The sequence below is a fragment of the Hippopotamus amphibius genome, chromosome 12 (assembly GCF_030028045.1).
Source record: "Hippopotamus amphibius kiboko isolate mHipAmp2 chromosome 12, mHipAmp2.hap2, whole genome shotgun sequence".
Taxonomy (NCBI): Eukaryota; Metazoa; Chordata; class Mammalia; order Artiodactyla; family Hippopotamidae; genus Hippopotamus; species Hippopotamus amphibius.
This window is the reverse complement of record NC_080197.1, coordinates 48,717,640-48,734,662: the sequence shown is the minus strand read 5'-3', so window position 1 is coordinate 48,734,662 and position 17,023 is coordinate 48,717,640. Positions and strand designations below refer to the sequence as shown.

Genomic DNA, 17,023 nt, shown 5'->3' with positions numbered 1-17,023 from the left:
GGCCAATTCATACAGACAGGAAGTAGGATAGATGTTACCCGGGGCTGGAGGAAGGGGAGAATGGGGTGCTTTGTTTAATGGATACAGAGTTTCTGTACAGGATGATGAAATAGTTCTGGAAATGGTGAGAGTTGCACAACACTGTGAATGTACTTAATGTCACTGAACTGTAGATCTAAAAATGGTTAAAATGGCAAATGTTATGTTTAGCATATTTTACCACAATTAACAAAAGTCAAAGGAAAGAAAAAAACCCGGACGTGTACATGAATGTTCAGAGCAGCATAATTAAAAACAGCCAAAAAGTAGAAACAATCCAGATGTCCATCAGTTGACAGAGGCATAAATATATAAACACACATATATACACATGTATATTATATGTGTATACATGTATATGTGTAGATACATTATGTGTATATGTATATATGTATATATGTATATAATATACACACACACACACACACACACACACATGTAATAGGATGTTATTTGGCAACAAAAAGAAATGAAATACTGATACATGCTACAATATGAATGGACCTTGAAAATATTATGCTAAGTGAGAGAAAGTGTCACAAAGTACCACATAGTTTGTATATTTATATGAAATGTTCAGAATGGGCAAAGCCACAGAGACAGAAAGGTTGCTTAGGGCTGGGCGGGCTGGAGGGAGATGGGAAGAATCTCCTAATGAGGGATGGGTTTCTTGGTGGGATGAAGAAAATGCTCTGAAATTAGATAGTGGTGTTGGTTGCCCAACTCTGTGAATATACTAAAAACCACTGATTTGTACATATTAAATGGGTGAAATGTTGGTATGGGAAATGCATGGTATTATGTGAATTATTTATCTAAAAGCAGTTATAAAAAATCTAAAGATAACAATCAAAACTATTAGAAGGAAACACAAAAGAAAACTTTTTGTAATTTTTCAGCAAGGAAGCCCTTTCTAAGTAAGTCAGGAAGCCTTTATGTTATGCTGCATAAGGCTGACTTGACAATCAGTAACTAAACATTTTTAATGGTGAAAAATACCCTGAAGAAGGTTATATGTTTGTAAGATACGATGTAGATTGAAAGAAAATATCTGCAATAAAAAAGATAATACCCATTACACACAAAGTGCTCCTATAAATAAACATGAAAAACATAAAGAGTTCAACAGAAGATGGGGCAAATATATATACACAGGCAATTCACAGAAGAAACCAAAATGGCCACATAAACACTGGATAAGATGCCCGACCTCACTAATAATCAGAGAATTCAAATTGGAACAAGATGACATAATTTCTGTTTTCCTATCAGACTGACCCAGGTTGTAAGTACTGATAATGTCTGGTGCTGGTGAGGATGTGGTACAAGCGGGCACTTACACATATGACATCAGTAGGAAGCACTTTGGCGGGTCTTTAAATGGCTTTTTACCCTTTCATGAACATGTCCACGGTTACTATTCTAAAGAAATGCAAAGCACTCATCAAAGATACTTGTACAAGAACGTTCACAGTTTCTGAAACAGCAAAAATTTCAAGCAACCCACAGATCCTGGTAAACTGTGGTTTAGCCTTTCCTTTGATTATTTTGTAGGGGTTAAAAGAAGTGAACAGACACATACATGCTGACATGAAAATTTGGCCGTGATATGTTATGAAGTAAAAAGAAGCAAGCTACAGAGCAAATATATGATCCTATTTATGTAGGAAGAAAAGATCCTGAAAATCTGTTCAAAAATATGTTTATAAATGTACGTGACAAAATCTGAACGAGCTGTTAATCATTAAGCTGTTAACTGTGGCTACCTCTTGGGAGAAAGGTCATGGTAAAGGACTCTTTTCCATTTTTACTCTATTTTTAAATATATATATATTTTTATTAATTTTTATTGGAGTATTTTTGCTTTACGATGTTGTGTTAGCGTCTACTGCACAGCAAAATGAGTCAGCCATACACATACATATATCCCCTCCCTTTTGGACTTCCCTCCCATTTAGGACACCACAGTGCTTTAAGTAGAGTTCCCTGGGTTGTAACTGTATGTTCCTATCAGTTGTCTATTTTATGCATGGTATCAGTAGTGTATATGTGTCAATCCCAATCTCCCAATTCCTCTCACCCCACCCCCTTCCCCCTTGGTATCCATATATTTATTCTCTACGTCTGTGTCTCTATTTCTGCTTTGCAAATAAGGTCACCCGCACATTTTTTCTAGATTCCACATATATGTGTTAATATATGACATTTGTTTTTCTCTTTCTGACTTACTCCACTCTGTATGACGCTCTCCAGGTCCACCCACATCTCTACAAATGACCTAATTTCATTCCTTTTTACGGCTGAGTACATTTTTACTCTAAATAGTTCCTTTTTATGTTTGTTTTTTTAAAAAATTCCTTTTAATTTTGGTAAAAGACACAGGAAATTTACCACCTTAACCACTTTTAAGTGTATGGTTCAGTGCACTAACACTCGCATTGCTGTGCAACGATCACCACCATCCGTCTCCAGAACTTGTTTCAACTTGTAGAACTGGAATTCTGTACCGACTAAACAATAACTCCTATGTTTGATTTTTTTTTCATATTGAGTTTACACTTTAACTGTATCTTTTAAAAAAGATAAAAATGTTGAAGAAAACATGGAGGAGGAATAGACAGAGAACCTAAATGGGTTTATCACAGGTTGGTTAGCATGATTTTGTTTTTCCTTTTGCATTAACTTTATGCATCCCAGGGAAAAAGGTAACAGGGAACATCAAAATCCACAGTGAGCTGAGCCCAGCACGCGGTGCTGCTGTCAGGCCAGTGGGGCCGTGACCTGCCCACAGGTGCCCTCCTTCTCAGCATTTCTAAAGCTGCTTGGAAAGGAGGGTAAATGCAGATCCAAGTGTGTGCTTTTCAGGAGGCTGGATAATAAGAATCTTAAGAAAGTCTGTCCTGGAATTCCCTGGTGGTGCAGTGGTTAAGAATCTGCTTGTCAATGCAGGGAACACGGGTTCGAGCCCTGGTCCAGGAAGATCCCACATGCGGTGAAGCAACTAAGCCTGTGCGCCACAACTACTGAGCCTGAGCTCTAGAGCCTGTGAGCCACAACTACTGAGCCCGTGTGCTGCAACTACTGAGGCCCACACACCTAGAGCCCGTCCTCCTCAACAAGAGAAGCCACTGCAGTGAGAACCCCCACACCACAATGAAGAGTAGCCCCTGCTCGCCACAACTAGATAAGCCCGCGTGCAGCAACGAAGACCCAATGCAGCCAAAAATAAAATAAATAGGAGAAAAAGAAAGACCATCTGTCCTTGTTTTGTGAACTTTGCCAGTATCATGAAACCCTCAGAAGTTCACCCCAGAATCCTCCAAAAACAAACCAAAACATGACATACATAAAAACATTCACGGCAGCCTCATTCATAACAGCTCCAAACTAGACACAACCCAACGTCCCTCAACTGGAAAATGGATAAACAAGTGTGTCCAAATGTGTCCGTCCACACTATGGGACACCACTCAGGTGAAAACACAGATAAACCTTGAGTGAAAGAGTCCAGACACAAGGGTACACACTATATGATTCCATGTGAAATTTCTAGAAAAGGCAAAACTCAAGACAGAAAGCAGACCAGGTGCGGGCTGGGCCTGGGGGCAGGGACTGACTGCAAATGGGTATGAACAAACGTTTTTAGGTGACGCAAGTGTTTTAAAACCAGATTGCGGTGATGGTTGCACAACTACATAAATTTACTAAAAATCTCACTGTACACTCACAATGGGTGAATTTTATGGCATGTCAATCATACTGCAATCCAGAGACATGGCAAGTAAACAAACCACACACACAGCACACACCAAAAATCAGGCAACCAACCCCAAACCCTCTCCCCGAAAAGGCCCCTGCCCTTCATTCACAGCTGAAGCACAACATGTAAATAGTATGTGCAGCTGCTGAAATCTGAATTGGACTAACAAACTGTCATATCTATCATCTATCTATCTATCTATCTGTCTATCTATCTATCTATCATCTATCTATCATCTATCTATCTATCATCATCTATCTATCCATCCATCCATCTACCTATCTCTCTGTCTCTGTCTGTTTGCTGCAGGGATTTTAGTGAAAGTAAGTTAAATCACCCGATAAGGCTTTCCTCTCAAATGCAGTCAGTAAAGATTTAAAAAAACTTAATAAGAGCTTCTTCACCTAAAAATACTTAACTCCCCTTCACCCCCAAGCCACACAAAAAAACTCTCTGAAAGAATACTGGTTCATCAAGAGTTGCCTGCGTTTACAGACTGATGTGAGGAGGAGGCCGCCAGGCCCAGCTCTTGCTGAGGAACCCTGGACTCCTCTGGCGCATCCAGGGCTCTGGATGTTCCTCTTGGAGGCTTGTTCATGTTCCCACGGAGGCTCTGGGGAGCACAAGGTCCTGGGTCTTTCACAGGTTCATTTGTTAACAGGTGTGCCAAAAGGTTTTTCTCGGAGAACTCTTTCAGTGGTTTCAGTGACTCAGAAACAAAGTTTTCCCTAGTGGGACTGGCTCCTGCTGCCCTCTCCTTGGTCTTCGATTTCCTTTGTCTCCTGGTTAATTGAACATAGAAACCACCAAAGCACGTGGCTTCTGCCAACTCCACTGCTTGAATCCCTATTTCTCCCCGTCTAGTCAATTCAGTAAACCCTTCCCTCCTTCCACCTACCAGCAACATAAAAAATAACAAAACCTATCTCGCATAGTTTTCATGCTCTCAGGAAAGGATTACTATTTGGAGCTAATCACTTAAGAGTCCCTATTAGTTGGGTAACAAGTTTTAGTATCCTCTAGGTCTCTTATTAAAACTCATGTGTCTTTTCTCTAGCGAACATTAAAAAAAATACCATAAACTGGGGCTTCCCTGGCAGCACAGTGGTTAAGAATCCGCCTGCCAATGCAGGGGACACGCATTTGATCCCTGGGCTGGGAAGATCCCACATGCCACGGAGCAACTAAGCCCGTGAGCCACAACTACTGAAGCCCTTGTGCCACAACTACTGAAGCCTGAGAGCCTAGAGCCCGTACTCTGCAATAAGAGAAGCCACCACAATGAGAAGCCCTCACACTGCAATGAAGAGTGGCCCCCGCTTGCTGCAACCAGAGAAAGCCGGTGCGCAGCAGCAAAAGACCCAACGCAGCCAAAAATAAATAAATAAATAAATAAATTTAAAGAAAAAAAAAGAATCTCTAAAATTCCAACAACTGGGATGGGAATTAAGTTTAGAGTGGGATAAGGGGAAGTAATTTTAAAAGAAAAAAATATGATAAATTACTACTTTTTTAAAAGTTTTTTTTAAAAAAATGCACACATTTTAAAATGCACTTAAATGGGGCAAAAGAGTATATAATGAAGAAATTCATTTTGAATGAATTCAAAAGGGACAAAGGGTGTACAATAAAAAGTCATGTCTCTCTCCCTTCTCTGTTCCCCGCAAAGGGCAGTCTCCTTACCAACTATTTTGTACCTTGTTCTTTTTCATTCAGTAATATTCCCCGAATATGTTCCCCCTCAAAAGAGAGATGCTTCATTCTTCCTAATCACAGCACTATATGAATGGATCATGACGTATTTAACCAGTTCCCTATTGATGGATGTTTTAGGTGGTTTCCAATTTTTTCCTAAAACAAATAACATAATAATAGCTGTTCTTGTGTACAGACATGTGTTGCAATGACTTTTTAAAATGTCATTTATAGTTATTTGCCATGCATAAAAGTTTCATTTTTTAGTTAAAACTTACCAATCTTTTCTTTTATGGATTCTGGAGTTTGCATTTTTAAAGTATGCTATGTTTGAGATGTATTCTAGTACTTTCGTATATCTGAGATTTTAAGCAGCGCCTGTTGTCTCGTCTCTACAGCTTGCTTGCATCTCTCCACTGAAAGCCAGAGAAGAGAAGCTCGCTGGTCCTACTATAGGAGTTAGCTCCTAAATGTAGGTGCCCTGTATGTTTGCAGTGGTTTCATTGGTGCTATCTTTGCTCTTTTTGATTCGATTGTAGATTCTTTGAAAGCATGAATGCTATCTTAAGTTTCTACATCCCTCTACCCAGCACACAGTAGGAGCCTTAAACTTGCTTTCATTTACAGCACTCTGCACTTCAGCAGGGGAGAGAAGGGAGGGCTGCCACAATTCTAGAGTGGTTGGGGTTATCCTGCACCCCAAAGTCATATCCCACCAGCCTGAGTTTTCCTGTCACTGTTGGGTTGACAGCTGCTGTTTGGCTATTCAATTCAAATATGTTTTGTTCACAGATTGTGGACAGAGAACTCCTTACCAGTGAAGCAAGCAAAGGCTGGAGGCAGAGAGAACAGAACAACAGCCCTAGTGGTCTCTGCCTTCCAGGTCTGTGCCCCTTCCTGGGAGTGTGATTCCTTTTCATATTTCACTGTTTAGACACACATATTTAGCACTGCCCTTCCATGTTTTTTATATATATATACATATATTTCTTTAATAAATTTATTTATTTTTATTTTTGGCTGAGTTGGGTCTTCGTTGCTGCGTGCAGGCTTTTCTCTAGTTGCGGCAAGCAGGGGCTACTCTTCCTTGTGGTGCATGGGCTTCTCAGTGTGGTGGCTTCTCTTGTTGTGGAGCACGGGCTCTAGGCACACGGGCTTCAGTAGTTGTGGCACACAGGCTCAGTAATTGTGGCTCATGGGCTCTAGAGAGCAGGCTCAGTAGTTGTGGCACACGGGCTTAGTTGCTTCGTAGCATGTGGGATCTTCCCAGACAAGGAACCAGGGATGGAACCCATGTCCCCTGCATTGGCAGGCGGATTCTTCGTCACTGTGCCACCTGGGAAGCCCCCATGTTTAATACTTATGCTGATGATTTGCCATGTCTGAATTCTTTGACTGTGACGTCACTCACATGTTCCTGACAATTATTTTAAGGAGTAGATGACCGAGTTCCTTTATTTTTAGCATTGAGCTCAACTGCCAAAGCAAGGGATTTAATGGGAAATCTCTTGGCAAAGAAGTTGATAGGAGGGTCTACAAGGACCAGCTGATTCCATCACTGAGCAGGTGACTAGGAAAGTTTGACTCTCCAGCATCCTTGCAGCACGTAGGGGTGAAGGGCAAAGGAAATATCAGAAGTGCTTCCTATCGCCAAGGACTCTGCAGTTGTTTTGTAGAGAAAATCCATGAATGTGGTACAATGAGAGGGGCAGGTCCTCAAATTATACTCAGCTGTGGCTCAGAGAAGGGAAGGGCCCGTGTGACCAAGAGGACAGAAAAGCTCCTTTCTGGAAGGAATAATGACCTGAATGTGATCTTAGGGTGGGGTTTCTGAATCTGGGATTCTTGGATTTGGGAGTCTAAATCAGCTGGTCCATAAGCCTGGATGAGGAAAAATTACATCTCCATTTGCACCAACTGCTAGTGGAAATTTGCCTACATGATAAATGTAGGCAACAAACCACAGTATTACAGAGCACTTGTGACTTCATGACCACCAGAATCACAGAATTTTCACATTCTATCGTCGTTGCTGCTTTCAAATAACACTCACATGCATCACCACTTTGATATCAATTAATTAAACAGATGTTACTTATATTCATTTTGAAAAAGATTTTGGTTACTATAGTTCAATATAATTGTTCCATTTTGTAATCCTACGTATTTTATTTCATAAATCTGAAAACCTTATCCTAACGTCCAGCAGTTTTGGGTCCTCAACGTCTATTTTAGTTCTCGGCATACAGTAGTTGTTCGACAAATAAATGAATAAATAAACAGGGGCACACGTTTGAATAGGTAAGATTGGGCCACATTCCTGACTTAGCAATTAGAAAATGCATAAGTATGTCTTATTTATGTGTTATCTAGTTTCAGAAAAAAACTTAAGGATTTTATTAGAATAGATAGCATACAACAAGGTAGATTAAATTACCTAGGAACTAGGCAAGGAAAGAGTAAAGTTGTCAGGAATGTGGCTAAGAAACGGGATTACAGAAAATGTAAAGATTTGGTTCTAGCAGGCAAGACAAAAAAGAACAGCTGAATAGTTGTATAATTCATGTTGCCCTTAATAAAATCAAAACAATTGGTTAGGAAAAGCTGTAACAGTAATTTCTCCTGAAGATTTTATCAAAGAAGAGCCAAAATTTGCTTTCTTACCATGATTCACTGGAAGTGATGCACTCCAGATGCAAGCTAGTCCATGGGCAGTAAGTTGGATCTCAACCAAAGACTGAGCAAGAGCTCCACAGAAATGACAAGCAACAGGGCCTATTTTGTAGCAGACGCCAGTTAGGGAAGCAGTGGGAGCCCAGAGGGGCCTCTGGAGACCAGACAAAATGAGGACCAAGGAGAAGACAGTGACACAAGAGGCAGAAACACTGCCATGGATGAGGAAGAGATGGGTGCAGAAAAGGTGACCTGAGGCAGGCCCTGCGAACAAGTGCCCAGCAGTAATGGAAGAAGAGCAGCCAGCACAGAGCTGGGATGGAAACGGTACAGCCATGCGGCGCACTCAGAGGACTGGTGACCCAGTGCATATTTTCCACTTTTGGCCATTTTAAGTGCTGATTCACAAGTCTACAAAAGGGAGAGTCAGGACAAGGAAGGGGCAGATGTTCAGAGGACACACTTCACCATTCAGTTGTCCTAGGAAACTTCAGGTGGGAGGCAGGCACTTAAAATGGGAGTTGGCAACCAGCTGGGTCTTTATCCAGATGACCCCTCTGTCCCATCACCCAAGGCGCATTCAGCACCACAGTGGGGAGCCTGGGGTGTGCTACCATGGGGTCCCAGCTTCTTTGCCAGAACCTCCCCCTCTTAACCTGGGCCCTGACAGCTCCCTCCTTCCTAAACATGAAGGGCTCTGGCTCCGTGAGCCACACTCTCCTTTTCATTCATCAGTAAGATTCTTTTTCTCTATTCCTGTGGCCCCCATGCGTGAAGACCCTCAGAGACTCCCCTAGCTCAAGGGTAGCTTGCCATGCTTGCTAGAGACTAACAGATGAACATCCAGAGACCAGTATACATTTACTGGTCTAACCCCACAGAGCTCCACAGAAGGTTACACAAATTAATCCTAATTTTGATAACTAAATAACTCAATTTTACACTCCCATGCATTCACATTAAAAAAAAAAGGAGAGACGGAATAGAGAAAAAGAATCTTACTTTGGGGTTCAAGTCAAAGAAAGTGTAGTATTTAAATCGTAACAGCAGCTGCTCATCCTCCTGGATGCCTTGCTCCATGAGGGAACGCGAGGAGTCCAGCCAACTAGAAAGCAACAGGATGGGTTTTAAAAGTCAATCCACTTTACACACATGTATTATAGTATTATATAATATGTTTATATATACATGCACATGTACATGTAAAAGTATACACGTGTGTGTATATACACCCTTGAACAAAGTCCGGGTAAGTAGTATAACCAAAACCCGGTAAGGGAGATGACTTGCTAATAGCTTAGATCTCCATTTTATCATACAGCTTTCCAAGTGCTTTCTTTTTTTTTTTAATAAATTTATTTATTTATTTATTGGCTGCATTGGGTCTTTGTTGCTGTGTGTGGGCTTTTTCTAGTTGCGGAGAGTGGGGGCTAGTCTCTGTTGCAGTGCGTGGGCTTCTCATTGTGGTGGCTTCTCTTTTCATTCATCAGGCTCTAGGCACGTGGGTTTCAGTAGTTGTGGCACGTGGGCTCAGTAGTTGTGGCTCATGGGCTCTATAGCATAGGCTCACTAGTTGTGGTGCATGGGCTTCATTGCTCTGCGACACGTGGGATCTTCCCAGACCAGGGACCGAACCCGTGTCCCCTGCATTGGCAGGCAGATTCTTAACCACTGCACCACCAGGGAAGTCCCCCAAGTACTTTCTGTATGTATGTATTTTCTCACTGACACTGTTAAGTAACCCAGTGAAGGAGACAGGGCAGTTCTTATTTTCTCAGTTTTATGGATGAGGGAAATGAGCCTTAGTAATAACATTAAGTGATATGTTCAAGTTCATGCCCCTCATGGTGGAGCCAGACTGAGAATCTGAACTTGCCGACTGCTGTTCAGAATACATGTAATATTCTGTTATGTATTATATATTCCCTTGTGGGAAAATAAGAATAACCAAGATGCAGTCTCCACCTTAAAGGTGACACCTGAGCATCAGAACAGGACGTGAGGGAAGTGACCTATCTTGAATGATGACATCTGAGAAGGAGACTGTATGTGGCTGGGCCTTAAAGGACAAACAGGGACGGGCTGGTAGAGGGGGAGGGTCCTGGAGCAGGGGACAAGCTGGAGGCGAGGCGGTGACAAGAGTGTGTGTGCACGTGGGGGGATGGGGTACATGAGAGCACAGCAGGACAGTGTGACAGACGTCTGCACGGCCAGATCTCACAGGAAGTGGAATGCTGTTAGCGAACTTGACTTTACCTGGTGGACAACAGGGAGTGAAATAACTGGTGGTTTGAAAAACAGTCTGAGTGTGTTTTCTGACATGACTCCAAACAAAAGCTGAAGGACTTGCTTGTTGGAACGCAGAATGGAGAAGGGGTGCTCTATGAAAAACAGGGAGGCCACCTTGGGTTTCCCCTGCTGCCCCATGGGGACCAACCCACTTATAAGCTGTTCTACATCCCATAAAATACATTCTGCACACGTGTATGAGCAGATAATTAGCATCCACATAGCAAACCATTGTTTGGGTCACTCTTTAAAGGTATTGTCACTCTTTAAATGTACTGAAATGATGAAAGGCTGCATTTTCCCCTTTTGCTGCTGAAATCAGCACTGACTTGTGAATAGTGTACAGTCCCCTCCCCCATCTCTGCAGCATCTCTTACTATATAAACATCAGTTCACAGAGAAGCAAAGCGAAGTCACGCCCTTACCCTGCGTTAAGCTTGGCTTTGTCAACCAGAGACCGAGGCTGGTACATATCAGCAAGAGCTTCTGGTGACTGGGGGGGCTGGCTGAATGCGAGGACGCCGCAGTTCTGTTCCGTCAAAGGGCTGTCACTGAACCAAGTCATTGTGGATGACGCTGGTGTTCCGTTGATGGGGTCATATGTGGGGGTCATGGTTTTACTGTATAAGCCAGGACTTACTGCAAAGCAAAGGAGAGTATGAACTAGGGTATGAGATTTGGGGTGGGAATCTTAACAAAAAATAATTACCAACACTGCTTGTACTAAAATGGGTTTTGAACTTAAATGCTTGTATCATTTAAAATAATCAGATGAATTCATGAGCGTTGGGGAGAGAGGTTAAACACAAGTAAAACTCCTGTCTAAATATTTAGCTCCTGGAAAGCTTGGGAACTCATAGGCTGTAAAAATGTCCAAAATCAACCCAGACAGATGTGGGACTATCTCCTTCTCAATAATTCAAAATTCTCCTATTTCAGTAGTGAGTTCTGACATTATTAGAAAACTGGAGCTCTCACAGCATGCATGCATACACTATATTTTTTGGCAAATCCCTTAAGCAAATCAGAGTATTTACCAATTTTATGAACCCAGATAGTTGATGTTTATAAATCATCTGACTAATTTGTATAAGGGAAGTGCAACTAATACTTTTCATTCTTTGCCTTGGGATATACTATGCAAGAAACCCTCAGTGTTGCAAGCAAGCTAGAGATTTTTTCTTATATATAGGCATATCTCATTTTATTGTGCAGATACTGTTTTTTTTTGTTTGTTTTTTTACAAATTGAAGGTTTGCGGCAACTGTGCGTTGAGCAAGTCCACTGGCGCCATTTTTCCAATGGCACTGGCTCACTTTGTGTCTCTGGGTCACATTTTGGTAATTCTCCTGATATTTCAAATTTTTCATTATTATTATATTTGTCATGGGGATCAGTGATCTTTGATGTTACTACTATGACTTGCTAAAGGCTCAAATGATGTTAGCGTTTTTAGCAATAAAGTATTTTTTAATTAAGTTATGTACATTTTTTAAAGACATAATGCTATTGTACACTTAATAGTAACAGTAGAGTTACTGTTACTTAACTTTATATGAGATGGGAAACAAAAAAGAATTTGTGGGACTTGCTTTATTGCGGTGGTCTGCAATACCTCTGAGGTATCCTGTAAAAATAAAAGGATGATGCCTTTCCAGAATTTTTACTGCCCCTCCTATGACACGCCCAATGCAAAATTTAAATTGAGTTCAAGAAAGAGTCATGTGAAGGTAGGATCAGGAAGAGAAGTATATTTGAGTGATCTAATAAATATCCTCTAGCCCACAAATTCATGGCCAATTCTACCAAAGTTTTTCATTCATCAGCAACATAATATATACAATTAAAATAATGAGCTATACAACATACCTTGTTAAAAAATTTCTGTTAGTTCTAAAATTAGTCATATATTCTTTCCTCATCACTGGAATTCTCAGTTTTAGTCCTTCTTTGTTTGGGGGAGAGAGGAAAGTGTGAGCAGAGAGGAGGAGAGTTCTTGGGACTTAAGAATTTAAGAAATTCTTGGATTTAATAATGAATTAAAACAACAAAACACCTATTGTGACTCTCACCTCGTGGACCTGAAATTGTTGGAGAACCCTCCAGGTTTAAAATATCTTCAATTATGGGCTCCTTATTACTTTTCTCTTTTTTTTTCTTCTTTTTAAAATATTCACCAGAAGGCTTTAACAAGGAAAGTTCTTCTGCTCTTCTGATATCTAAAAAATAAAGAAACGTAAAAAAGAAAGAAGAAAAGCAAAAAGTAAAAAGAAAATTCCTTCTTTTGAAGAAACTGAAGGGGATCAGTGAGCCCCAAGATAGATTTCTGTGGGCATCAAATAGTGGAGGGAGATTCAGTCTAGGAAACTTTCTAGTTTGTTTTTAATCTATTGTGAAAATATTTCAAACATATCCAATGTGAAGGGAATAGTATAGTGGCTCCTTAAGCCACTCCCAGCATCTCACTATTCTTGTGTCATCTATTTGTTACGTCTTCCTCTCCCTTCTTCCTTCTTTCTTCCCTCCCTCCCTTCCTTTTCTGTTTCTAGGTTTTTAAGCAACAATCAAAGACCCCACCTTTTTTCTTTATGGACCAAGAGTCCTCAGAGCCTTTCTCTGCCCAACAGCTACTTTCATCCCTGAGGCAGACATGGTAGATGTCCTGCCCATTCTTTGGCCCTCACCATTTCAGTACCCTCTGACCCCCTTCCAATGGCAGCTAGGACATGTCTCTCTCCCCAAGGGCTTGCTCTGGATGCCAGAGTCCACACTACCCAGATACAGATGCAACAGGCCACACGAGTTCAGAGAATAAACGGTCCCCAAGGGCATCCCTCAGTGACTCAACGACTGATGAGAATGGTGTATGAACACCACAGCTCTCTTGCCCCTTGGGTGGCACAGCTCCGAGGCACGTCCACACTGCCTCCCAGAGGTCCCCAGCTGCCCACAGAGTGACTTGATCAGGGACACTCGCTCATTAGTGGCCTTCTCTTCCCAATTTCACGTCCCCACTCCCAGCCAATGTTTCCTGGCATCACCTTCCAAATAAACAATAATTGTACTTGAATTCTTATCTCAGGTCTGCTTCTGAAGAACTCAAACTAAGAAGATAGTCCCCATTTTCATTCACTAATCAAATATACTTATACCTGCCATTTCCAATCAGAACTGAGAACTTTAGGCACACTGGGCTGCTGTGATCCCAGGGAAAAGCCAAGGAAAGTGGATGTTAGAATCTCTGGGCAGCTTTCCTGGAAGTAAACGCACTGATTCCATTGGTCCTCCCACCTCTTAGTTCAAACACTGCTTGGTGCTGAGGCTGAGGCTGGTGGTTGAGCTCAACTCCCTCCAGTAACCAAGCCTGACTGTCAGGGTGCAACACACACCTGTGACCATTCCAAATGCATAATTTATACACAAAACCTGGAGATGAATCAAAGTTTCCAGTGGAAGCGTTAGAAACTAAACAAAACAAAAAAAAACACTGATATCTCCAAGCCCAAGATTTGTGTCTTATCTTTTCTTGGAGGGCAAGAATCATCCTATTGCTAAATTTGATTTAGTTTCAATTGGTCAGATATAAAAAGTGATTATGAGGGAACTTCTGGTGGTTCAGTGGACTCGGCACTTCCACTGCTGTGGCCTGGGCTTAATCTCTGGTCAGGGAACTAAAATCCTGCAAGCTGTGTGGCATGGCAAAAAAAAATAAAAAAAAAAGTGATTATTAGAAATGCCAAGTTGAGCCCTTTAGAACCACCATGAAGATGTAATCTGGAAAGGAAAAGAATGTATGAACGTTTCTACTTATTTACAAACTTCAAGTTTTCAGCCCCAGGTACGTGTGCTTCCAGGCCACTGTGGTGTGTGAAATGTACAATTTTATTTTCTCATTTACTCTGTTTTCAAATTTTCATTAGAATATTACTGAAAGCAAGGTGCCCTGTGCCTGTCATTTGCTCTCCATGCATCAGGGACAAGTCTGTAACTTACGTTTTGTAATGGAAGCTTCCATGCATTTGTTCAGTCAACAGTCACTAAGCAGCTGCTGTGAGCCAGGCATTGTGCTAGGCGTTAGCAACACAGACATGCTGGAGAAATGGCTCTGTCTTCACCTCGTTTAATACCACACCAGCCTGCACGACCCAACACTGCCACTCTCAAGCCGTATACACTATCACACTTTTCCCTTTTTTTTCTCCACTAGCTATCCCGTTAACATTTTATTTTTTACATGACTTATTTTCTGTCTCTGTACGCTACAATGTAAGCTCAAGGAGGGCAGAGATTTGGGACTATTTTTATTGCTAATCAACCCCAGCATGCACCCCTGTGCCTGCCAAGTCAATGTATTTGTTGAAGGAATGAATGAACAGTTCACAGTTTCCTGGGGAAGACAGATCACTCACTCACATATACTGTGTTCAAATACTAAATCTTAGCCTTGGAACTCAAGAACATACCTACACATTTTCAAAAAATATAAAATAAGAACACCTTCATGACCCAGGGTTTGCTCCTAGGATGTAACTCTCAGGAAGAAGAAATGGTTTGGACAGTGTTGTCCGTAATGGCTGTTGAAGTTTTTGATCCATAATCAAAGGTACTTTTCTGCTTGAAATAAATTCTACAAATGATGTTTGCGGACAGAGCTATTTACTGGAGCTGAGTGCTAGGGAAGCAATGAAGACATCGCATCACCATTATCTGAAAAACAAAGACACATCAGCTCTATGGTGATCATGATTTAATGGAACCCTTTCTGTCTGTCTTAAATATAATGATGATTTCAGTGTGACTTAGAGAAATGAGTTTTTTTTGGGGGGGAGGAATCTTAATGGGATTGTTTCCTCTGTTTACAGGTCCCTTTGAAATAGTTTTAAGCTTTGTGGAAATGAATCTGATTTATTCCAATAATGTTTCATTTGGTTTAACTTCACTTAAATGGCTAACGTCTCCAGAACTGGGCTTGAAAGGTGTCTTCTTAATCAGGGAAATGTTCTGTAAAGCCAATGCCTGTGGGCAGAAGTGCACGTGTTTTCCTGTCCTTCTTTGCTGAGCGTGCAGAGGGGACTCACTGAGGGCTCTGCAGATGTCGCTGACTGCTCTGAAGACCACAGCCGAGAAGCTGACTCGCAGTCGCACCGTCTTCAAGTTGGGCAGGCGGAGGCGAAGCATTTTATGCTGAGGGGTAAAGAGAAGCTTTGCATCTGCTTGGACCCCACATTTGTCCAGGGTCCAGTGTGTTTTCAGAAGCCAGCAGTGCTTCTGTTCCCACCAAAGGGCAAAGTCTGACCAGTCCTGGGCTATGTCTGCAAGAACGGGGAACACAAAGCAGTGAAGTGAGACTGAGCACGTGCACCCCAGAGCAAAGTCCCTTGTGGGCAAAACTGAAGCCAGTGCTGGTCTTCAGCTCCCACCTCCTCCCACAACCCAAGGCTTCCTCATTCTTGGCTTCTCGTCAAAGTCCCTAAGGCAGGGCAGGCAGAAGACAGACTGAACCTTACCTTCTTTATATTTAAATACTACGGAAGGAACAGAAACATAATTTTTGTTCACGATGAAATGCTAAAGTTCTCTTCTCTCAAGTCCCTTGGTGTCATGGTCCTTTCTGGGAAGGCCAGGAGCATCTGCCCTGTTTAATCAAGATTATTTCTCTAACAGAAATGAATCCTTCCACCACTGGATCACAAGGGAATATCAACAGCTCCCAAAGTCCACACAGAAGCTGACATTTCACTCTTCTCAGGAATGTCCATCTCTTATCAATACCACGTATTCCCAGTTTCCAAAGTGTTTACACTGAAATCAGAGCTGAATGTTTTCTCTCTCAATGGTAGTATCAACACTGAATTCTTCCTCTTCTTCAATGCCCCTTGGCATCAAGGTTGAATCTTTCCCCTTTGCCAATGTTGAGTCAATATTCAATCTTTTATTTTGCTAAATTAAGATCCACCAGTATTTTTATTTACTTAAAAAACGGTTTCTCCTGGGGCTTCCCTGGTGGTGCAGTGGTTAAAAATCCGCCTGCCAATGCAGGGGACATGGGTTCCAACCCTGGTCTGGGAAGATCCCACATGCCGCAGAGCAATGAAGCCCGTGCACCACAACTATTGAGCCTGCACTCTATAGCTCGAGAGCTACAACTACTGAGCCCATGTGCCACAACTACTGAAGCCCACGAGCCTGTAGCCCATGCTCCACAACAAGAGAAGCCACCACAACGAGAAGCCTGCGCATCGCAACGAAGAGTAGCCCCCACTCTTCGCAACTAGAGAAAGCCCACATGCAGCAACGGCAGACCCAACACAGCCAATAAATGAATAAATAAATTTAAATAAAAATGGTTTATCCTTCTTTCTTTCTCTCTCTTTAAATTAGAAAATCTTTCTCTCAGTGCTATTAGTGGAAGTATAGACGCCATAACTATTTTGGAAACTCCTATGATTCAGTAATTTTTCTCTGAGCTATATGCCCAACAGATATGCAAATACCTATACTAAATACTCACCAAAAGACAGGTACTATCTGTAAAAGCCCCCAAATGGAAACAATCCAAATACCCAT

The 17,023-nt window shown here is 41.7% G+C and overlaps 1 protein-coding gene across 7 annotated transcripts in view; it reads right to left on the bottom strand.

Moving 5' to 3' along the window:
- Positions 1-17,023, bottom strand: part of FERMT1 (FERM domain containing kindlin 1) — a 56,234-nt gene that overhangs the window by 31,418 nt on the left and 7,793 nt on the right. For 6 of the 7 annotated variants that reach the window (XM_057701516.1, XM_057701517.1, XM_057701520.1 and 3 more), the window contains 4 exons: positions 15,535-15,768; positions 12,529-12,675; positions 10,882-11,095; positions 9,170-9,272 (listed from right to left, as the gene is read on the bottom strand). In XM_057701516.1, coding sequence (XP_057557499.1) covers positions 9,170-9,272; positions 10,882-11,095; positions 12,529-12,675; positions 15,535-15,768 — 698 coding nt within the window. The remainder of the gene's footprint in view (positions 1-9,169; positions 9,273-10,881; positions 11,096-12,528; positions 12,676-15,534; positions 15,769-17,023) is intronic. The other variant, XM_057701521.1, reaches the window with a different exon arrangement.